This window comes from Oncorhynchus tshawytscha, linkage group LG28 (assembly GCF_018296145.1).
Source record: "Oncorhynchus tshawytscha isolate Ot180627B linkage group LG28, Otsh_v2.0, whole genome shotgun sequence".
Lineage (NCBI taxonomy): Eukaryota > Metazoa > Chordata > Actinopteri > Salmoniformes > Salmonidae > Oncorhynchus > Oncorhynchus tshawytscha.
Genome location: NC_056456.1, coordinates 37,095,766 through 37,120,226, shown reverse-complemented (window position 1 = coordinate 37,120,226; position 24,461 = coordinate 37,095,766). Strand labels below are relative to the sequence as shown.

Sequence of the window (24,461 nt, the reverse complement as noted above, 5' to 3'; positions counted from 1 at the left end):
TAGGCTAGGATTGGAGGTTGCTAAGTAGGGCAGGCCTGTCTCCTGGCATTTGCCCACGGTTCCGCTGTCACGCCATGTCCTTTCTGGAATCTCACCCCATTGGGGCTGAACATGTCGCAAGAGGTCATTCGGGGCTCATTGTCCGGACAGTCGCCACTGTTCTGCCCGGTTAGCCTTACTACAGTAATCATTTTGGCAACTTTCTACTGAGGTGACTTTACAAAAACAAGGACTGACTGTCTGCTGATTCATTCAGTCCCTAACACAATCCTAGGATTGATTAGTCTTCTTTTTACACTAGATGGGTCATAAGAGAGCTGTTTAGGTGGTTGAAATACTGGGAGAAAAGGTTGCCGAGCAGTTATTTAGAGTAGCCGTGTTCAGTCTGATCATGTCCTGCGTGGCTCAGTTGGTAGGAGCGTGGTGATTGCAAGGCCAGGTGTTTGGGTTCAATTCCCATTGGGGAACAGTGTGAAAAAGACTGTAAATCTATGTGCTCACTTAACTGTAAGTCGCTGTGGATAAATGAGTGAAATATAAATGAGGGCTCTGCTCACTTGCCTCCAATCTTTTTGTGATTGGTTCAGGAGTATCGAGATAATATTGATGCTTGGTGTGATGGGGAAAAGATGTGAATGAGGTTCATGCTGATTGGGAACACATTTAGCTAGGCATTTGGTAAGACCTGAACAACATGTGGATTGTTCAGAAAGGTTGGGCATGGTTTGAGAGGTTTTTTTGTTTTAGTATCTAGGCCTAGATCCTCCCTTGTCAGAGATGCATTGTTTTGAATGGTGATAAGTGAAACATTGGTTGTGAATTACTGCTTGTCTTTCTCAGTAAAGGAGAAGTGTTATGAGGAATTGCTATCATGACGGCGGTAACTCTGGTCGAAACAGCTGTTAGGAGGGTTCGATAAACTTGACTTAACATGTTGGCTGGATGCTCTGTTTCCTTTCCTGAAAGTGGTTTACTTAACAAGTCAAAACACAACTTACTGTAAATAGACAGTTATCTCTGCACTTTGTTCTTTATTCAGTGCGCTAACTTTAGTCAGACTGCCCTATTGTCAAATATAGAGGAGGTGGTTGTATTCATAGGGATTTAAAAAAAAAAAAAAAAAAAAAAAAAAAAAATAGATGCGATGGGGATTGTGATTTATCATTTTTAACTGAATAATGAATGGCCCATCCAGTGGCCTCAAGTTGATAACCTCTCAGGGATGTAGGCCATCACAGCTGTGGCAATGATTGGATGAGCTTTTGATTTCTTTTCCCATTATTTTCAATGACTCTATTTATATATATATATATATATATTTTTTTACAATGAATGTATTTAATTTGGATTCAGTTCTGATATTAATTTGAGCCATTAGGCCTAGTTGTATATCACCCTAAGCAAAGCAATTCTTGTGGGACTTTGTCGCCACCTACTGCTCTAAACTGAATACTATATGGTAACTTCAATGGGACAAAATAATGGATTATTTTATGAATTCATTTAGGCTAATTACAACAATTTACAATTAGGCCAGCATTACATTAATGTTACCAGTAGTGTACATTACAAGATCACTTATAGTCTGTCCAGTCAAATAAGCAATGGGGTCTGCAATAATGACTTAATAGCGCAGCACATTATTGAAAATGTTTAAAACGGCCTATTCCTTATTCAGAACAATTACTCATCATGGGTGCTACTTGACAGTCAGGAAATTATATGGTAGTCTTGTGTTTCTGGTCTCAGGACTCCGTTCACACAGAGACATTGCTTTCTTTGGCGAATCCATAAAATCACGTGGGAAGTTTTTTTGTAATCATGTTATTTTCCTTCCCCCCTCGACTTCACGTGGAGCCAGTGTGATTGTGGCCGGTTCACGCCCTCAACAGTGCTCTTTAGTGCCTGGGAACAGCGCAATCCTTCAGGGCAACACCGTAGGAAGCCTGGTGGATGTTCAGAGAAGTTGTGGGACTTCTTCTTTGGTTTCTCCCCACTAGCCAAAAAGAAACTGTTAATGAATACACAAATAAGAAGTGAAAACCTGGGGCTTTGGGACGTGTAGTATTTTCTTTCCCCAAAACTCCGTATTTCTATTCTAGCATGGATCCTGTTCCACACATTGTTTTTTTTGTTCCCTCTAGACTTCTGAGAAGCTACCATGGACCACGCAAGGTCGACAATATCCAAAATTGTAAGTACTAGGCCTAGACTTTAAAGAAATTACCCTAGCATTTACTAAACGATTGTCTCATTATCCTGTCTAAAAATGGTTGCAAATCAAAAGCATTCCTCTTTTGAATGTTTTTTTAAATGGTTGCTTTTAGTTTCAGTTGACTGATACCTGCACCACAATTTTCTGTTATGTTAATGTTAATGAAATGAGTACACGTCACACACTTGCAAATTGGTCTCTTCACTCTAAAGTGAATCCCGAAGCAAAGCTATAGTGCTGCAACCTGTAGTGCTGCTACCTCACATTCCAACCAAGGTGCATGAATAAAGGAGCCAACTGGAAATGTGAAGAATGGTGCTAATCTATTGGAGGTCAATTGATATTTTTTTAACCTTTTTTATTTAACTAGGCAAGTCAGTTAAGAACAAATTATTTTCAATGACTGCCTAGGAACAGTGGGTTAACTGCCTGTTCAGGGGCAGAACGACAGATTTGTACCTTGTCAGCTCGGGGATATGAACTTGCAACCTTTCGGTTACTAGTCCAACGCTCTAACCACTAGGCTACCCTGATGAAGGCTACAAGCCTAAAAAGCATTGATTTTTATTAAGGCAATATATATATACCGTATATCTTTTTGTTGACAGAATATCAGAATTAGGCTGCCTGAGTAAACAGTAAACAGAGCCAATGTGTTTAAGTGGCACACATTATGCAAATGAGTTTCAACAACCTCTGACAAGTTGATGTATTGACACATGCGTACTATATTACTGCACTATAGTATAACGTGACATAGTACCAGCCTAGTAAGACTATACATTAGGGCTGGGAATTGCCAGGGACTGGACGATACGATATTATCACAATACTTAGTGCCGAGTCGATATGTATTGCGATTCGATACTGTGATATTATCACGATACTTAGGGCCGAGTCGATGTGTATTGCGATTCGATTTTTCCAAACACATTGCTCACGATATCACTGCAGAGTGATCAGTCATGGGAATAAAAGTGCTGAAAACAAATTGGCTCACTATATTTAAAAAGAAGACTGGGAAGGAAAAATACTGGAGTTTTTGTTGCAGGTACAGATGACGAAGTCAAATAATATTGCGATATATCGGCCAATAATAAGATCCCGATTTTTTTTTTAGGGCTGTCAAACAATTTAAAATAATCAATCGCATTACATTCTGTAGTTAATCTCGGTTGAATCACTTTTTATTTGCTCAAATTTGGTGCCAAATAAAGATTGTTCCATTAAATAATATATGTCTGTATATAGGCATGTAGGGAGTGAAACACAAGGTAATCTGTATAAGAATGTTCAAAATGTCTTCATTTTGGCTGAATAAAACACACACTAAATCACATGGCATGTGAGGATTTTAACAGCTCTCCTTCCTTCATCAATCTCTGTCTCCACACAGTTCAATGGAGAGCCTCGCTCATACACACGCTTCAACCTGACGCAGAACATGGAGGGTGAGAACAGCCAGGTGGAGATGAAGCTGTCGTCCGACATGGACGAGGAGGTGGGCGGCAATGGCGTGGGGGAGGACCACAACCATGCCAAGGAACCCTATGTGGTACACAGGCCGGCCGGGCGCACGCCCAAGAGCGTCTGCTTCATGGTGGCCACCATACTCCTCATCTTCATCATCAGTAAGAACAGACATTAAAAAAATTGACAATTGCATGCTGGTGCCTCAGTCACTGTTAGTCACGTATTGGTCATATGCTGTATCAGTAAAAGTCACAAGCTCTATAATAAAGTACACGTTGAAGGATGGTTGGTTTCTTCACTCTCCAAGTAGTCTATTGGCCAGGAGAAACTCTAATTCATTTTTTGGGTTTCTTTAAAAGCCACTATGAAATTCTGCTTACTCTAGCCACAGATGGCTAAAACTCAGTGCAAGTTGCCACTGTCGTATGATTTATGGCTGAAACGCTGTTCAGATAAACTGATGACCCGATTAAGGGCCTGTTTTCCAGACAAAGATTAAGCCTAGTCTTGGACAAAAAATATAAGAATTCTCCATTGAGACCTTTAAAAAATAAATATATATATATATATATATTATAATCATTTTCGTCTGGTGTAAACCGGCCCGTCTGGGGTAAACCGTCTCTTGGTCTGGTTTCTGCCCGGATGGTTTTGTATAGCTGCTTCTGACAGTGGTTTCAGTGGTTATTTTACAATTTACTCTCTGCCATTATTTCTGTTTCTCTCTCAGGCTATCTGATTGGCTACCTGTCCCATCGGAAGAAAGAGTTGGCTCCTCCCAGCTGCTCTAGGTCCACCTTTGAAGAATCCATTACCCAGAGTTCTGTTAAGATGGAGGCGGACCCTCTCATGGACTGGAATGACGTGAAGAGACTGCTGGATGAGAAGATGAGTGCCTCCAGCTTCGAGAGCGCCTTCAGGTGACTGCACTAGTAGCCCAGTGGGGTAAACAGTAAAGGGATACTTCAGGATTTTGGCAATGAATCTCTTTATCTACCTCCCCAGAGTCAGATGAATTTGTGGATACCATTTTTTTTTAAATTATCCATGAGCTCATCAGACTCTGGGGAAGTAGATAAAGAGATTCATTGCAAAAATCTCAAAGTATCCCTTTTAAGCTTGTCTGCTCTCATTTTTCAACTTTATATTGGAAATAGCACTACGATGTTATACTACTACCAATTTATGTTGTGACAGTATGGCAGCTGCATACGAAGCCTGAACAGTTTCTACCCCCAAGCCATAAGACTGTTAACCAATGGCTATCCCGACTATTTAACTATCTGCATTGACACTTATTGCACTTTACTCTTGACTCATATAAGCTGCCATTACTTGTTTATCTATCCTGTTGCCTGGTCACTTCATCCCTTCCTATATGTACATGCAGTATCTACCTCAATTACCTTGTACCCCTGCACATCCACTCTGTACCGGTACCCAGTGTCTATAGCCAAGTTATCGTTACTCATTGTGGATTCTTTGTTATCATTTTTCTTTCTACATTGTTGGGAAGGGCCCGTAAATAAGCGTTTCACTGTTAGTTTACATCTGTTAACAAAGCATGTGGCCAATAACATTTGAAGTCTTAATAATTGTCTGCATAATGTTTGGCACATCATTGGGATAAAGGAAGTATATTTATATTTCTCTTCCTTTTCTCTCTCCATCACCCCCCCCCCTTTCTGTCTGTCACTCTCTCAGTGAGTTTGCTAGTGAAAGCCATCAGGCAGGCTCTGCTGGAGACACTGTGCTGGCCAAGCAGGTGATGGGAAGGTTCAAAGAGTATGGCATGTATACGTGGACTGATGAGCACTATGTCAAGCTTGTGGATCCCCCTGCATCTGGCTCCAACAAGGTGACCTTCAAAGGGTCTGATCTTGGAACACTGAGGGGATATCTGGCCTACAGCAAAACTGGAACAGCAAAGGTAATCATTGAACAAAAATCCAGTGTTTTTGTTTCATTTTTATTTTATTTTACATTGAAATTAAACAAATTTGGAGCATTTCAGTTGATTTCAAGGTTGACAATAGAGCTGATACTCTGATTGTAAATAAAATAATTTACATATTGTATACTATAAAATGCTACATTAGTTATCACATTAGTCATTCAGTTTATTTTCAAGCACTTAGCAATTGTGCTAAGTACACCTTGCATACATACCCCTAGTAATTCTTCCATAATTGTACCTCCATATTTATGAATTAATTGTTGCAGAGTAATTTGAGCTCAAGACCGGTTTCAATTTCTATTTTTGTTTTTCACAGGGCGCAGTACTTCACGGCAACTACGGCCAGATGGACGACCTGAGGAAACTGCAGGATAAGAACATTGCCTTGGACGGGAGGGTCCTTCTGGTCAGATCTGGAAAAATAAGCTTTGCTGAGAAGGTGAGGGAATTTGCACAAGAAGAAACAAAAACATACTTCCTTGAGAGATATTTTCTAAGCATACGGCTGAATTTTTAATAAGGTCATTGATCTCTCTTCATTTGGAGGTTTAGTGTCAGTGTGATGAGTCTAGTTTGTATTGGTAAATCTATTGGAGCCTATATGGACTTGATTGAATAACACAAGGTGATGTGTCATTGCTAAGCGTAAAAGGGTTCTGTTCTCGTGCTTTTCCATTCCATGCTCCCTCCTTTCTTCATTGCGTAGGTGGCCAACGCAGCCAAGCTGAATGCCTCTGCTGTTCTCATCTACCCTGCTGACGACAGAAGGATCGGAGGGTCCACTCAGCTCTTTGGCCATGTGAGTGAGGCGGACATTTTCCTCTATGAAATGTACATGTAGACAGACTTATATGATTTGCATTCCCAGCCATGACTGAAGTTAACTGGACACACACATTGTTGGGTATATCTGCACTATCTACTACTTATGGTCTCCCGAGTGGCGCAGCGGTCTAAGGTGCACTGCATCTCAGTGCTTGAGGCGTCACTACAGACACCCTGGTTCAAATACAGGCTGTATCACAACCGGGCGTGATTTGGAGTCACATAAGGGCGGCCCACAATTGGCCCAGCGTTGTCCGGGTTTGGGCGGTGTAGGCCGTCATTGTAAATAAGAATTTGTTCTTAACTGACTTGCCTAGTTAAATTTAAAAAAATTACATTTAAGGTTACATTTAAAGATACAGTAGTGTATTGTGTACCTCTTGTTGCCTCATCTTATTCTGTTCCACTTTCTACCCAGATGACACCCTCACTATATTCTAGCCAGGGCAGTGCACCTTCTTGTTCTAGCCCTGCACCAACACACCTGGGGTGTATTCACTAGGAACCAAAATGGGAAGGAACCTACTTGAATTTTTTTCAACAGAAACTCGTTTTTTTTGGACTAATGATTACACCCCAGATTGAATTTATCAAGGGTTTGGCAATAAGTTGAATTGGATATGTTAGTGCAGGGCCAAATCAAAACACAAAGGTCAGGGCTCACCCTGTCATGTGTCTCTGTTTCTCCATATCCAGGTCCATCTTGGCTCTGGTGACCCTTACACCCCTGGGTTCCCCTCCTTCAACCATACCCAGTTTCCCCCTGTCCAGTCCTCAGGCCTCCCCAGCATTCTGGCCCAGACCATCACAGTCAACATGGCCACCACTATCATGAGGTAGGTTTCCATCAACTGATCATAGTGTAGTAGAAGTTGGGCCTTACACACAGATCTAGGAACATCATACCATTCCTATCCTAACCATGACCATTTTTAAGGGTTAAAACCATTAAACTGACCTTAGATCAGTGCCTAACATTTTCCCACCAAATCTTTGTCTGGAAACTCAGGGAAATTGAAGGGAAAAGCACCCCTACAGGTTGGGGAGTGGTAGGAAAACTGGGAGATAATGACGATATGGTCACGGTGGAGGTCAACAACGTCCTGGCTGAGAAGTTGATCGTCAACGTGTTTGGAGTCATCAAAGGCTTTGTGGACCCAGGTATGGTTGACCTAAGGCCCTGTGGAAAGAAACAGGAGTCCCTAGTATTGTGTAGTTCTTAGGTAATTTGACGGTAGCTTTGGGGTCAGTTACATTTCAACTGTAGGCAAGTCAGTAGATTGAATTGAAATTCAATGTGTGAATTGATGCATAGTCCAGATCTGAAAGAATGAACCATTTTCATTTCATGTACATTTCCATTAAGGGAAATTAAATGGGATTGACCCTAATTTGAGAGGCTATCTGCTATCTAATAGATCAACTGTCTTAATCCTTTACACAATTTAAATATTCTATGTCTCTGCCTTCCTTGCTGTAGATCGTTTTGTGGTTATGGGTGCTCAGAGGGATGCCTGGGGTCCAGGCTTCGCCAGCTCCACAGTGGGCACCAGTGTGTTGGTGGAGCTGGCCCGCACCATCTCAGACATGGTGAAAAATGGTGGGTGATAGATGACAAGCCAGACCATAAATGCCATAGACAGAATGTATACAGGTCTCTATTCTACTGTACTGCTTTGGGTTTTCAATCGGCAGGTAGCCTAGCGCTTTAGAGCATTGGACCAGTAACCAAAAGGTCACTGGTTTGAATCCCCATAGCGACGAGGTGAAATTGTTCCCTTGAGCCAAGAACTTAACCCGAATTGCTCCTTTTAAGTCGCTCTGGATAAAAGCGTCTGCTAAATGACTCAAATTTACATTTATAGACCGAATGGATATACAGTGTAGGTCTCTACTGTAGTGCCTTGAGCTTTCAATCAATTCTCATGTGTTCATGTAGTGTCTGGGGTTAATTCTAATGTAATCCACAAATCTCAAGGAGCATTGTTGTCAATGAAGTCATATTTTAAGTGACCGTGGGTTTCTGTTCACATTACTGGAGAAGACTTATAGATTTAAAAAGGTTCATATAGATAAATCCTAGTTAGAATCAGAATCACCATTTTTATTTACCAAGTACATTTACATGTACCAGGAATTTGACCTGGTGAAGTGGTCCTGACATCGTCTTACAATAAATACACAGACAGAATAATGTACACACACACACACACACAGTGCCTTCAGAAAGCATTCAGACCCCTTGACTTTTCCCCCACATTTTGTTACAACCCCAACCCCATAATGACATCGCAGTGCCCCATAATGACATCGCAGTGCCCCATAATGACATCGCAGTGCCCCATAATGACATCGCAGTGCCCCATAATGACATCGCAGTGCCCCATAATGACATCGCAGTGCCCCATAATGACATCGCAGTGCCCCATAATGACATCGCAGTGCCCCATAATGACATCGCAGTGCCCCATAATGACATCGCAGTGCCCCATAATGACATCGCAGTGCCCCATAATGACATCGCAGTGCCCCATAATGACATCGCAGTGCCCCATAATGACATCGCAGTGCCCCATAATGACATCGCAGTGCCCCATAATGACATCGCAGTGCCCCATAATGACAAAGTGAAAACAGGTTGTTAGAAATGTTTGCTAATTTATAATAAATTAAAAAAATAAGTATTCAGACCCTTTGCTATGAGACTTGAAATTGAGCTCAGGTGCATCCTTTTTCCATTGAGCATCCTTGATTTTTCTTCAACTTGGTTGGAGTCCACCTGTGGTAAACTCAATTGATTGGACATGATTTGGAAAGGCACATACCTGTCTATGTAAGTTCCCACAGTCGAAGGAATTGTCCGTAGAGCTCCAAGAAAGGATTGTGTCGAGGCACAGATATGGGGAATGGTACCAACAAATGTCTGCAGCATTTGAAGGTCCCCGAAGAACACAGTGGCCTCCATCATTCTTAAATGGAAGAAGTTTGGAAACCCTAAGACTCTTCCTAGAGCTGGCCGCCCGGCCAAACTGAGCAATCATGGGAGAGGGGCCTTGATCAGGGAGGTGACCAAGAATCCGAGGGTCACTCTGACAGAGCTCTAGAGTTGCTCGGTGGAAATGGGAGAACCTTTCAAAAGGACAACCATTTCTGTAGCACTCCACCAATCAGGCCTTTATGGTAGAGTGGCCAGAAGGAAGCTACTCCTCAGTAAAAGACACATGACAACATGCTTGGAGTTTGCCAAAAAGCACCTAAAAGACTCTCAGACCATGAGAAACATTCTCTGGTCTGATGAAACCAAGATTCAACTCTTTGTCATGAATGCCAAGCATCACGTCTGGCGGAAACCTGGCACCATCCCTACGGTGAAGCATGGTAGTGGCAGCAATATGCTGTGGGGGTGTTTTTCAGTGGGACTGGGAGACTAGTCAGGATCGAGGCAAAGATGAACGGAGCAAAGTACAGAGATCCTTGATGAAAACCTGCTCAGGACCTCAGACTGGGGCGACGATTCACCTTCCAACAGGACAACGATCCCTAAGCATACAGCCAAGACAACACAGGAGTGGCTTCAGGACAAGTCTCTGAATGTCAATTAATGGCCCAGCCAGAGCCCGGACTTGAACCTGATCTAACATCTCTGGAGAGACCTGAAAATGGCTGTGTAGCAACGCTCCCAATCCAACCTGACGGTGCTTGAGATGATCTGCAGAGAAAAATGGGGAAACTCCCCGAATATAGGTGTGCCAAGCTCGTAGCGTCATACCCAAGAAGACTCAAGGCTGTAATTTCTTCAAAAGGTGCTTCAACAAAGTACTGAGCAAAGGGTCTGAATACTTATGTAAATGTGATTATTATAATTGTTTTTTAAAATAAGTAAGCAAAAAAAAAATGTAGCATGTTTTTGCTTTGTCATTATGGGGTATTGTGTGTAGATTGATTAAATCGTTTTTCCCCCTCATCAATTTTAGAATAAGGCTGTAACGTAAAAAATGTGGGAAAAAGTTGAGGGATCTGAATACTTCCCGAATGCACTGTATTCTACATGCATGACTTACAGTACAGATATAGTGGGGGGGGGGGGGGAAATGGAACGATTACACAATACAAAAGAAAAATATCCCCATAGCCTCTGAGGCAACCAACTGTGAATGATGGCGATAATGATGTTCGTCCTCATGATTCCTGTCTCCCCCCTCTGACAGATGGCTTCAAGCCCAGGAGGAGCATCGTTTTTGCCAGCTGGAGTGCTGGAGAGTATGGGAGTGTTGGCGCCACCGAGTGGTTGGAGGTAAGAACGACACTTGATACCAATTCAAACCTTAGAACAATTGTTTTTTTACTTGAGTATGTGTCTCAACCAATGATTTATATACAGTGCCTTTAGATAGTATTTACTTTTTATTTAATTTACTTTTCCCACATTGTGTTACAGCCTGAATTTAAAATGTATTACATTGATATTTGTTGTCACAGGCCTACACACAATACTCCATAATGTCAAAGTGGAATTAGGTTTTTAGATTATTTTTTATTTTTTTACAAATGAATAAAAAGCTTAAATGTTAAGTATCCAATCCCTTTTTATGGCAAGCCTAAAGCTTAGGAGTAAACATTTATTTTTTAAATATATTTTTTTACAAGGCACATAAGTTACAATAATAGAGTTTAACATGTTTTTTTTTATGACTACCTCATCTCTGTAACCTACACATGATCTGTAAGGTCCCTCAGTCTAGCAGTTAATTTCAAACACAGGAAAGGAAGCCTGTACATAATAAACATATTAATCCTTTTTGCAACAAGGCAGTAAAGTAATACTGCAAAATCTTTTTGTCCTGAATACAAAGTGTTATGTTTGGGGCAAATACAACACATTACTGAGTACCACTCTTCATATTTTCATGCATGGTGGTGGCTGCATCATGCTATGGTTATGCTTGTAATTGTTAAGGACTGGGGAGTTTGTCAGGATAATAAAGAAAAATGGAATGGCACTTAACACAGGCAAAATCCTAGAGGAAAATCTGGTTGTCTGCTTTCCACCTGACACTGAGAGATGAATTCACCTTTCAGCAGGACAATAGCCTAAAACACAAGGCCAAATCTACACTGGAGTTGCTTACCGTGAAGACAGTGAATGTTCCTGAGTGGCCTAGTTACAGTTTTGACTTAAATCAACTTGAAAATCTATGGCAAGACTTAAATGGTTGTCTAGCAATGATCAACAACCAATTTGACAGAGCTTGAAGAAATTTGAAAAGAATAGTGGGCAAATATTGTACAATCCAGGTGTACAAAGCTCTTAGACTTATCCAGAAAGACTCACAGCTGTAATCACTGCCAAAGGGGATTATAACATGTATTGCCTCGGGGGTGCGTCTACTTATCTAAATAAGATATATATCACACACCTCAGAAAAGAAACGTCCTCTCACTGTCAACTGCGTTTATTTTCAGCAAGCTTTAACGTGTAAATATTTTTCTCACCCATCTACACACATCCCATAATGACAATATGAAAATGGGAAGGAAAAAAAACAGTAAAAAAAAGAAACGTCCCTGTTTCAGGATCCTGTCTTTCAAAGATCATTTGTAGAAATCCAAACGACTTCACAGATCTTCATTGTAAAGGGTTTAAACACTTGCTTCCCATGCTTGTTCAATAAACCATAAATGAAAATGCACCTGTGGAATGGTCATTAAGACACTAACAGCTTAGATGGTAGGCAATTAAGGTCACAGTTAGGCCTCTTTAGTGTCCTAAGTTTTCATAACTACTGACTCAAAAACACAGAAAGAAAGATGCCCAGGGTCCCTGCTCATCTGCGTGAGCGTGCCTTATGCATGCTGCAAGGAGGCATGAGGACTGCAGATGTGGCCAGGGAAATAAATTGTACTGTGAGACGCCTGAGACAGGATGGACAGCCGATCGTCCTCGCAGTGGCAGACCACGTGTAACACCTGCACAGGATCGGTACATCTGAACATCACACCTGCGGGACAGGTACAGGATGGCAGCAACCACTGCCCGAGTTACACCAGGAAAGCACAATCCCTCCATCAGTGCTCAGACTGTCCGCAATAGGCTGAGAGAGGCTGGACTGAGGACTTGTAGAACTGTTGTAAGGCAGGTTCTCACCAGACATCACCGGCAACAACGTCGCCTATGGACACAAACCCACCGTCACTGGACCAGACAGGGCTGGCAAAAAGTGCTCTTCACTGACGAGTCGTGGTTTTGTCTCACCAGGGGTGATGGTCAGATTTGTGTTTATCGTCGAAGAAATGAGTGTTACACCGAGGCCTGTTCTCTGGAGCAGGATCGATTTTGGAGGTGGAGGGTCTGTCTTGGTCTGGGGCGGTCCATCATCGAACTGAGCTTGTCAATCTCAACGCTGTGTGTTACAGGGAAGACATCCTCCTCCCTCATGTGGTACCCTTCCTACAGGCTCATCCTGACATGACTCTCCAGCATGACAATGCCACCAAGCCATACTGCTCATTCTGTGCCTGATTTCCTGCAAGACAGGAATGTCAGTGTTCTGCCATGGCCAGCGAAGAGCCCGGATCTCAATCCCATTGAGCACATCTGGGACCTGTTGGATAGGAGGGTGAAGGCTAGGGCCATTCCCCCCAGAAATGTCCAGGAACTTGCAAGTGCCTTGGTGGAAGAGTGGGGTAACATCTCACAGCTAGAACAGGCAAATCTGGTGCGGTCCATTATAAGGAGGTGCACTGCAGTACTTAATGCAGTTGGTGGCAACACCAGATTCTGACTGCTACTTTTGATTTTGACCCCCCTTTGTTCAGGGACACATTCTTTTTCTGTGGAACTTGTTCAGCTTATGTCTCAGTTGTTGAATCTTGTGTTCATACAGATATCGAAAAAGGTATTAAATATTTGAAGCAGGCTATAACACCTGCTTATTGATAACGTGCCTCACACCTACAATACAATTTACGGAAGCCTAGTATTTAAAAAATATATGTATCTGAGGAGAAGTGGGTAAAGGCATATACTTGTTGACGCCAAATACAACAATGTTGACTACACAACTTAAATTATAATTTTTTTACTGTTGCTATCACTCATTACTGTAGCCTATGCTATTTAAACTGTAGTATCAATCCACAATGGACTAAGAAGAGAATATTCTGTGCCCCCAGCTGAATTGCACTTGATAATGCAGACTGACAATAACCTACTGAACTGAAGACCAACAAATTGTAGTATTAAGCCATGGAACGCCTTGATTGGTCAGGTAGTGACCAGACACTCGTCGCACCGACGACTTATTTATTCATCGAAACCCAGCCCTTTCGCGCTACCGCTAGCTATTTGCGCTCATAATAACGGCTGCGAAAATAATAACTAAAAATATTTTGGATTGACTTAATAGCGCTACCGTCAGCGCTTAGATTTACCATTTGTGTTAGTTAAAATAGAGCCCGTAATGTTAATGTCCATCCTACCACAACAAAAATACTTTAAATGAATGCAATTTTTTTTTTCCTAAGAAACATTTTAATTGAAATGCTGTAGAATTCCATTTATTCCCATGGAAACCGGTCCTTCTAGGAAATGCCAATGTGGCCGACCGGTGGTTTCAAAGCCTCTCATTGGCCAATACATGGCATCAGTAATCCAGGGTTTATATACCTAATTGGTCTCAACTCGTTTCTGTTTTCAGGGTTATTTGTCTTCTCTGAACATGAAAGCCTTTTCTTACATCAACCTGGATGGAGTTGTAACAGGCATGTATAGTGTATTTGATTTCTGTACACAGAATGCGTTGTTTGGGTTTGTGCCAATGACAGATTACAGTTGCAAAGGTTATACATTGAAAACCTAAAGTAATAAGGTGAAATGGTTTCCTCTTGAATTGTACAATGTCGCTCTCCCCAGGTTTCCCAACATTCAAAGCCTCGGCCAGCCCTTTAATGAACACACTCATCCAGAGAACGCTACAGGAGGTTAGTTTCACGTAGCAGCAGATCATCTGACAGGATTTCTCGTTTCATTATGAAGCCGTGTCCTTGAGATGTTTTGAAACCTGTGCTGCTCTTCTCTACAGGTGAGCACTCTCAGTGACTCAGGTACACTCTACTCTGCAGTCCCCGGGCTCAACTGGGAGGCAGCAGTGTAAGTGGGACTTGGTGGCATTTGGGAAGATAATAACAGTGTGTGGCTCAACGTGTCAAATGTTTTATTCTAAAGCAGATCCCACATTGAAGTTAATTGACAGGCTCAACGTGTCAAATGTTTTATTCTAAAGCAGATCCCACATTGAAGTTAATTGACAGGCTCAACGTGTCAAATGTTTTATTCTAAAGCAGATCCCACATTGAAGTTAATTGAATCGCTTATAGAATTAGGGAACATTTTTCACCACCATATTTGTATGATTTGTCTAGTCATGTTTTTTTGTGTTATTTATGTTTTAACAGCATGGAGCCTCTGAGGCTAAATGATCCCGCTTATCCCTTCATCACCTTCTCCGGGATCCCATCCGTCTCATTCCGTTTCACCACAGAGGTCAGTTTGTGAAAAGTGCCTTTACAAGGCCTACATAATGGTCTCAGCAGTACATCACGATACACATAGAAATAGTCATTTTAGAACCCTTATACTCAACTGTCAGACCGCGGTACGGAACCGGACTCACAACAGGGTCAATATGGGGAGGGACCCTGGTATCATAAACGGACAAATGTGTTGAATTGCAGGTCATTTAACTTTAAAACGGCAACATTTTCAGTCTGTCAGGAACAGGGGTGTGAACAGTTTTTACATGGGTTGCAAGGTGGGTGGGTGGGGTTTGTTACTTCTCTGATGAATGACAATATCCAGCCGGACCTTTCGCCATCTAGGAAATTTGTGTAACCAGACCTTCTCAAATAGTACTTGCATACCCCTGTTATAGAAGGTCCTCCTCAGACCTGGAGAATCCGGTCCTGTCAGGTTAAGCTTTCCAAATCCTCTGATCCAAGATGGCCCCTGGGAACCACAAATATTAGGTCCTTCATCCCATTCCTGTCAGATTCCACTGTTCGTTCCATCAGGCTTTGCATTTAAAAATATCTGGTGTAATATGACCGATAACTCTCTCTTTCTATGACAATATAACAAATGTTTTTGCTACTACCTCTCGTTATTTTATGAACTCAGTTTTCCCTCCACATTTTGAGTAATACCAGTCATTGTTTAGCATTCGGTTTCTACCTGTAATTGTTGACATTCTTTACCCTTTAACCACCATGTGTCTCAGGGTGAGGAATACCCATTCCTCGGGACACTGGATGATACACGCGACAAGCTGTATGGTGCCACGTCCAACCAGGTAGCCAAGCTGGCGGTGTCCGCAGGGCAGTTTGCCGGGAAAATAGCCCTGCGGCTGGTCCACGACCACCTGCTGCGCCTGGATGTGGAGAAATACACCCGCCAGATCCGCACCCACGTGTTTGCCATTAACTCCAAGATCAAAACAGTGCAGAGTGTAAGTTGAGTCCAATCTGCTTAATTTCAGCGCAGTGCAGAGTTGCTCAGCGAGTAGGGAAAAGGACATGTTCACTGTCTGGTAATGTGAACTTGATGGCAGAATTATATTTTTAAGTTTAGTTTTCCTTTCGCCATGTCTACCCGTCTAGGATTTTGTTTTGTGCATTGTTTAATCTGTCTCTAATTGACCTCCTATTTGATCCTGGTGCTTGTTTTGTCTGTTCTCATTTCTCCTTTGATCTTAATTTTGTTATCTCCAGATGCAGCCCCAGCTGTTGCCTAAGTCGCTGTCTGTCCAGTGGCTGATGTCTGCGACGGGCTCCTACAGCCGAGCCGCCAGTAGCCTGGCCACTGAAATCGATAATAGTAACCTGGAGGACGCAGAGCTGTGCCGGAACATCAACGACCGCATCATGAGTGTGCGTGCTTTTAAGTGTTGAGATTATTTTGTTGTTGGAATTGGACTGCTTACAGCAGGGTTACGGTGCCTTCATGGGGTGTGAACACTTTCTGACTTTTTTCACCCACATCTTGTTACAAAATGGGATTAAAATTGATTTGGTATTTTTTTTGACAACCTACACAAAAAATACTCTGTCAACGTGGACAAAAAAATCTAAAATTTGTCAAATATTATTGAAAAATAAAACACTATTTTTTATATATATATATATATATATATGAGAAGTATATAATTTGTACCTAATTAGTTATTTTCAAACTTTGCCACAGAATGAGCAGCAGCAGTACAGAAGCATCGCTAGCCTGGCACATTAGACTGCACATTCCTCACTCTCCAGATGCACAACTAAATTAGTTTGTTTTCTTCTACTTAAAAAAAAAAAAGTATTCTGATGTGATTTAAGCATTGAAATGGACTCAGAACATCAAATTTTAGTTATTTCTCTTTTGAACAATTTTACATTTTAAGTGTGAAAAAAATAAACATAATTTGGGAAAATATAAAATTGAATATTGCAGCAACTGGCCCAAGCCCCCCCTCGCTTCTCCTTCACCCAAATCCAGACAGCTGATGTTCTGAAAGAGATGCAAGATCTGGATTTCCTACAAATCAGCTGGGCTAGACAATCTGGACCCTCTCTTCCTAAAATTATTCACCGCCATTGTTGCAACTCCTATTACTAGCCTGTTCAACCTCTTTCGTATAGTCTAAGATTCCTAAAGATTGGAAAGCTGCTGCGGTCACCAAAGGGCTCCAAAGGGGGAGACACTCAGACCCAAACTGTTATAGACCTATATCCATCCTGCCCTGCCTTTCTATAGTCTTTGAAAGCCAAGTGAACAAACAGATCACCGACCATTTCGAATCCCACCGTACCTTCTCAGTGTGTCAAATCGGAGGGCCTGTTGTCCGGACCTCTGGCAGTCTCTAATGGGGGTGCTAGAGGGTTCAATTCTCGGGCCAACTCTCTTCTCAATGATGTCGCTCTTTCTGCGGGTGATTCTTTGATCCACCTCTATGCAGACGACACCATTCTGTATACATCTGGCCCTTGGACACTGTGTTAACAAACCTCCAAATGAGCGTCAACTCCATACAACACTCCTTCCGTGGCCTCCAACTGCTCTTAAATGCATGCTCTTCAACCGATCGCTGCCCCGCCCGACTGGCATCACTGCTCTGGACGGTTCAGATTTAGAATATTCTGACAACTCTAAATACCTTGGTGTCTGGTTAGACTGTAAATTCTCCTTCCAGACTCACATTAAGCATCTCCAATCCAAGTTAAACCTAGAATCGAGCTTCCTATTTCGCAACAGTCTCCTTCACTCATGCTGCCAAACATACCCTCGTAAAACTGACTATCCTACCGATCCTTGACTTCAGCAATGTAATTTACAAAATAGCCTCCAACACTCTACTCAGCAAACTGGATGTAGTCAATCACAGTGCCATATGTTTTGTTACCAAAGCCCCATGTACTACCTTCCACTGCGACCTGTATGCTCTCGTTGGCTGGTCCTCACTACATTTTTGTTGCCAAACCCACTGGTGCCAGGTCATCTATAAGTCTTTGCTAGCTAAAGCTCCGCCTTATCTCAGCTCACTGGTCTCTATAGCAACACCCACCCGTAGCACGCACTCCAGCAGGTATATTTCACTGGTCATCCCTAAAGCCAACACCTACTTTGGCTGCCTTCCAGTTCTCTGCTGCCAATGACTGGAACGAATTGCAAAAACCACAAGTTGGAGACTTATCTCTCTCACTAACTTGAAGCGTCAGCTGTCAGAGCAACTTACCGATCGCTGCAGCTGTACTCAGCCCATCTGTAAATAGCCCATCCAACTACCTACCTCATCCCCATATTTGTTTTAGTTTTTCTGCTCTTCTGCACACCAGTATTTCTACTTGCACATCCTCATCTGTACATATATCACTTGTGTAAATTGTAGTTACTTCGCCTATTTATTGCATTACCTCCTTACTTCATTTGCACACACTGTATACAGATTTTTTTGTTGTGTTACTGACAGTACGTTTGTTTATCCCATGTAACTCTTTTTGTGTAACTGTTTTTGTTGCACTGCTTTGCTTTATCTTGACCAGGTCGCAGTTGTAAATGAGAACTTATTCTCAACTGGCCTACCTGGTTAAATAAAGTTGAAATAATACATTTAATTAAAAAAAATAGTGTAACCTTGGGTACACACGGCTCATCGTGTAACCTTGGGTGTAGGACGATACTGACACATTTTAAACACTTCTGTTTTATTTACCTTACTTTCCTCCTCCTCCTGTAGGTGGAGAGGGACTTCCTGTCCCCATACGTGTCTCCCAGAGAGACCCCGTTCCGCCACATCCTGGTGGGCTCCGGCTCCCACACCCTGAAGGCTCTGTCAGACCACCTGGACGCCCTGCAGATTGACCACTCAGGCGCCAACGCTGATCTGTTCCGGATTCAGTTTGCTTTGGCAACCTGGACCATCCAGGGCTGCGCCAACTCACTGGCGGGGGAAGTCTGGTCCACAGATAACATGATCTAATCCGGTCTCGACGTGTCCTATTAAACAAAATACCCAATATAGCCATCGCTCAAGGCACCCTCAGTTAGGTTCAACCATTCAGGAAAGTTAAATGGAAGTGTTCTGTATCGATATCAATAACTCAACCTCCTTTTTTTTCATATGCATTGCAACTCATCAGTACGATATGCTGTACTTTACCTTCCGCACAAGGCCCCAAAAAATAACACTTAAATTCAACTGCCTTAAATTTCACTTGTTTGTGAAATTAGTGAAAAGCCATTTATCACTCTTGCGAGGGGAAAAAAAAAACTGAAATGCATCTCTTAACGCCGTATGTGAATTTATATTGGTGTTAAATACGAATGACTAATGGCCTACAAATGTTACAGTACTTACTAGTATGGCAATAACACAGTTTTGGCCCAATATCCAAGGTCACAAACACCTAAATTGTGTGTGTAAACTCAAGAGGTACTTTGCGATTACAACAGAAAGGTTATTATGGTACTATTACCACCCATGAACAAAATGACAAAAAAATAATTTACAATCCGAGACCGCTGTTATTTCTACACTGTTACTTTACATTGGATTCAAACCTGGGCTGTTTTTTTATAGAGATTAAGGTGCTGAAAACTTTAGAACAAAGACCTGGTCTGAGAGCTGTTGCCAAATGGGTTTAAATTTACATTCAGTTCAGAAAGTAACACAGAATAGATCGTTATCAATAAAAGGTCACAAGATTGGATTTGCCTGCTTGGCGGCGAGGAGACCACCGCTCTGCTAAAACCAGGGGCAACTGCGTGCCCTTTTTTCAAGGGATTGTTAAATCAATTTTTAACTCTTTGGTTGTAATATAATCCCCCTCCTTGAAGAGCATAGTCAGAACCTACAAAAGTACGATTTTTTTTTTCTTTCTCCCTTGCAACCAATTGAGCACATTTTAACTCTGTTTTCATACAGCATGTAACTGCATGCTTTTCATGATCAGTAAACGTAATTTCAGATACATGAGGGCAAGCCTCTCAACATCCCTCAATATTGGCCACCATTAATTGGATATTTTAAGTGCTAAAAAAAAGTTAACCACTCATTCCTGTCATGTTAAGGTTAATTTCCCCATCTTTTGTGGGCTCTGCTTGTCAAGCAGCAGAAGGGTACATTTGCAGGTGTAATGTGTACGTTGCAAGCTACCGGTCGGAGGTTTGTACAGTTGGCTAAACATGTGTATATGTATGTATGTCTGTGTGTGTGTGTTTAGCTCTTTCCTAAAGCCTAATCTCTGATGAAGCAAGCTAAATGAGTTTTAGCTAGCTACATGCCAAATGGCTAGGCTACCTTCCCTCACGTATCTTAAACAACATGATACATGGATGTTTACTACTAATGAGAAAGCATGCAGTGACTGCTAAATGTGAAATAATCAGCAATGTGGTGTTCTGACTATGCTCTTCAAGAAGTGATGATATTATTAACCTAAATAGTTATAATATTGATTTAACAATTCCCTTAAACGGCACATATAGTTGTCAATGGTTTTAGCGACGCTGCAGTCAAATCAAATGCTTCGCCACATTTGACACACTATTGATAACGACCTGTTGACCTGACCCTTCACTGAGCCCTGCCTGCCTTGGTTACTGTTGCCACCGGGAAGCCAAATTCTCCATTCAACCACTGTTGAAATCTCCTCACAATGATCTCAAACTGTGTTTTCGAATACACAATGAAATTAGACAGACTGACTGTGACTTCCCCTTGCTAATCAGGAAGCTCTTGGGTATGTTGTGGTTGCCTGCCATTACAATTGCTTCAGGGGAACCTGGTAAAAAAAAATGTTTGTACTTTAGCTAGCCACTGAATGGCTCTGAAATCATTGTCGGCATGCAGTTAAAGCTATAACCACTTTTGGCGCTAACGAGTGCCCTCAAACCATATCCTGATGTCGACAGCAGTATAAGCTAAAAACCAAGCTAGCTAGCTAAAACAATTTAGCTAGCATTAGCAAGCTTGGTGGTCAGCGACAGAGCTAGCTAAACTAGCAAACAAAATGTAATTTTGGATAATTTTGGATTTAAAAAAAATACTCCAACAGGGTCTCTATTTCAGGAATCACAGTAGCAAGTATTCCTGGTGCATATTTCAAATATTTATCCATTTGAATAAAGTTTGAAAAACAATTTTTTTGCCATAGATGGGTTGGCGTGGCTTAGCGAAGGGTCATTTGAACCATGTAAAGTGAGACCATCTAACCTAGTTACTGATGTTCAGTTGTCCTGAGACCTAAAGGCTAAAGCCCTTTGTTTTTTTTACGCCTCAAGCAACATGTAACTTACACCACACTTGTGAGCTCTTTCAAAATGGCCTCCTGCTGACATGAATACAATAGCGAGGACTTTTAAACCTGGGGCGAAAGGGTCTTCACCACATGGCACTGAAAAGGTCTATTTATTTCCTTGTTTATTTATCAGTGACAGGGTTCACTATAAATGGTGTGTTTTTTTTTTATAACTACTTTTTAAACATGTATAATTATCGGGAGCAGTGTCTTCCATAATTATGACAGTAATACTGTCAAAATGACAAAGCAGCATCTGCTATGGAAGTGTACCTGTCAGACCGACTAACCCATACTAGAGACCAGCCCATACTTCAGTCCATTCAGTCACCTACTTCACAACCGACTGCGAGTTAGCCGTTAATATATTCCCGAATTACATCTCAAACAGATGTTCAAAATACATTGAAAACAGCACAACCAAAGTTTGTTTCCTAAAAAAATTAATAAATAATTGAACCGTTATTTCACTCGGCAATCAGTTAAGAAAAAAGTATTATTCATAATGACGGCCTACCCCGGCCAAACACTAATGACGCTGGGCCAATTGTGCGCCACCCTATGGGACTCCCAATCACGGCCTGTTGTGATACAGCCTGGAATCGAACCAGGGTCTGTAGTGACACCTCTAGCACTGAGAAGTAATACCTTAGGCCGCTGCGCCACTCAGGAGCCCAAATTGCCTTTTTAGATTAACACAAAACTCAAGGCGGTTTCTAGTACAGGTCTCTTGGTGAATGTACACTTTCTCATCCTGAAACATTATCGGGAGCAGTGTCTTCCATAATGTGAAGAAGAAGGTAGTTTTTGTCTACCAGCGTGTCCGTATCGGAGGCAGTGACCTCCATATTTCACTGTAGGGTGGATGTGATTTATTATCGGGAACAGTGTTTCCCATAATGTTGTGTATATAATGTCTGCGTCCACATCTTTTGCGGTGCTTGCCGTTCCCTGTCATGTTGTCGCAACCCCCTATAACCGTGTCACTCTGTAGTCGGCTAGTATTTGATTTCTACCAGGTGCTGTTCTTCCTCTTGACTATCCATAAGGAATGGATAGTGTGAACCTGAAACATCCATTGATTGGGTAAATGTTAAATCTGAGACTGACCGATTGTCGTCAAAAGGGTTTAATGTTTTCACAAAAGATTGAGACCTGGATCTTATTTCCTGTATGATTCTGTTCGTATGACAATATCGGTTACACTTAACATAAAGCCTGCACTGAAGTATAATGCTTTATTACTTATAAGCATGTATGAGCCATTTTATAATGTCTTATTCTAAGACTTCTAGTATGCTTTCTCTTTATGTAGGACTTTTTTTGTCCGGATCATTTATGAAACCATTCTTATGACAAGTCTTACAATGCATTATAACCACAATGTATTATAACCACTGCAGGCTTTTAATAAAGTGTTACCAAGTTACATTTTTTCTTTCTTATTCTCCCTTTTTTGGGGTTGCTGTACATTCTGTTCTCGTTAGAGGCTATCTGTGCCTTGTTATGTTGTGAATGGTAATTAATGTAGAGAAATCCTGGCGTAATGAAGTCTTCTCTGTGGTGTATATTGTTTTTGTTTTATCCATACTTTGCAGACATCGTAGTTCTTGATTTAAGATGTGTGAGTATAATTTGGATGCGTTTTGAAAGTCTCATTTTGTTAGCTTAAAGCTAGAATCCGCTGTTGAAACAATAACGAAGGGTGACTTTGTTGTCCTTTAAGCCAACTTTTGTTTTCCTTTTACTCTGTTAGTAGAAGTGCTGGGGGATGGGCCTGGAGAAATGCAACAACTCTTAAATTCAGACAGAGCTATGGATCCAAGGACTGACTCCAGGACATCTATCAAACTCATTCCGTGGAGGGCCGCGTGTCTGCAGGTTTTCGCTCCACACTTGTACTTGATTGAATTAAGGTCACTAATTAGTAAAACTCACATCACCTGGTTATCTAGTACTAAATTGAAACAAAAAACCCGCAGACACTGCCCTCTGTGGAATGAGTTTGACACCCCTGATTCATGATATCAAAATGAGAGTTTTAACCATGTTTTGAGGCTATACAGTATTTTACATTTTCTTTTTTACATTTGAGTAAAACAAGCTTATATTTTGGGTTCAGATGGGGTATGCCAGTTGAACTAAGCTCATTAATAAGGCATTCATAATTGATATTATTGAATATTCAATTGGTGTATATACCATTTTTTTTTAAATTTTTTAAATCCAAAATGGATGTAGCAACTGCGGATTCCAGCGTTAAGGCCAAAGTCATTGTTTTTGAGAGAAGTCTACTATTACACTCATAGGTTATAAACAGGCTTGATTATGACTGTTAGAAAATAACATGAATATTTGAAAAAATGTCTAGAACAACTTCCTAACTTACACAGCAGACAAAGAATTTCTTAAACTTTTTTTATTTGTTTACGGGACACAATTTACTGATCATATAAATATTTGACCATCAGACACGTCTGCTCGACAGGTAGACCTGAGTTGTCATGTCACATTGGCAGAGTCAAAATTCCATGAACCAAATTGTCAGGGATTACCACACTGAAATGGCTATTTTTCCTGCATTAGTTAGGCTTGGCAGTTTACATTTAACCACTCTAAACTGGAAAGTATGCTACAATCAGATTATTCAGTATGCTAATTTAAAGCCAAAGTATTGGCCAAACTGTGATGCCCCACAAAGGTGTAATTGGTGTATTGATTGAGTTATGATAGAAAATGTCCTACAATGTATGTTTTTGAGGATTGGATTAAATCGCTTCCCTTTGGTGGGTACTTAAATACATTTTAAAAGCCTGGAAAAACGATATGTAGCATATTTTGGAAAGACGACTTATTGGATGTTGGAGTTTCTTTTGTTTAGGACTACGCAAAATTGCTTGTCTCCTGTGTTTGCTGCAATAAATCATTACACAGGTGTTTTGTCTTTTTTTTGTGTAAAATTTCAAGAATGTACCGGTAACACATTAGTCTGAACGGTAAAATATAGTTGACGACAGGACAAGGAGACCAATGTCAGTGTAGTAAAAAAATAATTGGAAGAGGGGTTTGATTTTTAAGAAACAAAAAAAGTTGGAGTGTTGCTTTTCATCATGGAAGATGTTTGACCAAATATAATGGCAACTACACTGAACAGAAGTA

General features: G+C 41.3%; 1 protein-coding gene across 2 annotated transcripts in view; it reads left to right on the top strand.

The window, feature by feature from the left end:
* Positions 1-24,238, top strand: part of LOC112227235 (transferrin receptor protein 1-like) — a 29,429-nt gene extending 5,191 nt beyond the window's left edge. For both annotated transcript variants that reach the window (XM_024392128.2, XM_042308331.1), the window contains exons 2-18: positions 2,145-2,194; positions 3,612-3,846; positions 4,419-4,608; positions 5,393-5,618; positions 5,962-6,084; positions 6,352-6,444; positions 7,167-7,306; positions 7,480-7,631; positions 7,951-8,070; positions 10,679-10,764; positions 14,168-14,231; positions 14,383-14,450; positions 14,552-14,619; positions 14,925-15,012; positions 15,746-15,973; positions 16,236-16,394; positions 18,740-24,238. In XM_024392128.2, the coding sequence (XP_024247896.1) occupies positions 2,162-2,194; positions 3,612-3,846; positions 4,419-4,608; positions 5,393-5,618; positions 5,962-6,084; positions 6,352-6,444; positions 7,167-7,306; positions 7,480-7,631; positions 7,951-8,070; positions 10,679-10,764; positions 14,168-14,231; positions 14,383-14,450; positions 14,552-14,619; positions 14,925-15,012; positions 15,746-15,973; positions 16,236-16,394; positions 18,740-18,982 (2,316 nt within the window). In that variant the 5' untranslated portion in view covers positions 2,145-2,161 and the 3' untranslated portion in view covers positions 18,983-24,238. The remainder of the gene's footprint in view (positions 1-2,144; positions 2,195-3,611; positions 3,847-4,418; positions 4,609-5,392; positions 5,619-5,961; positions 6,085-6,351; positions 6,445-7,166; positions 7,307-7,479; positions 7,632-7,950; positions 8,071-10,678; positions 10,765-14,167; positions 14,232-14,382; positions 14,451-14,551; positions 14,620-14,924; positions 15,013-15,745; positions 15,974-16,235; positions 16,395-18,739) is intronic.
* The last annotated feature ends 223 nt before the right edge of the window (positions 24,239-24,461 follow it).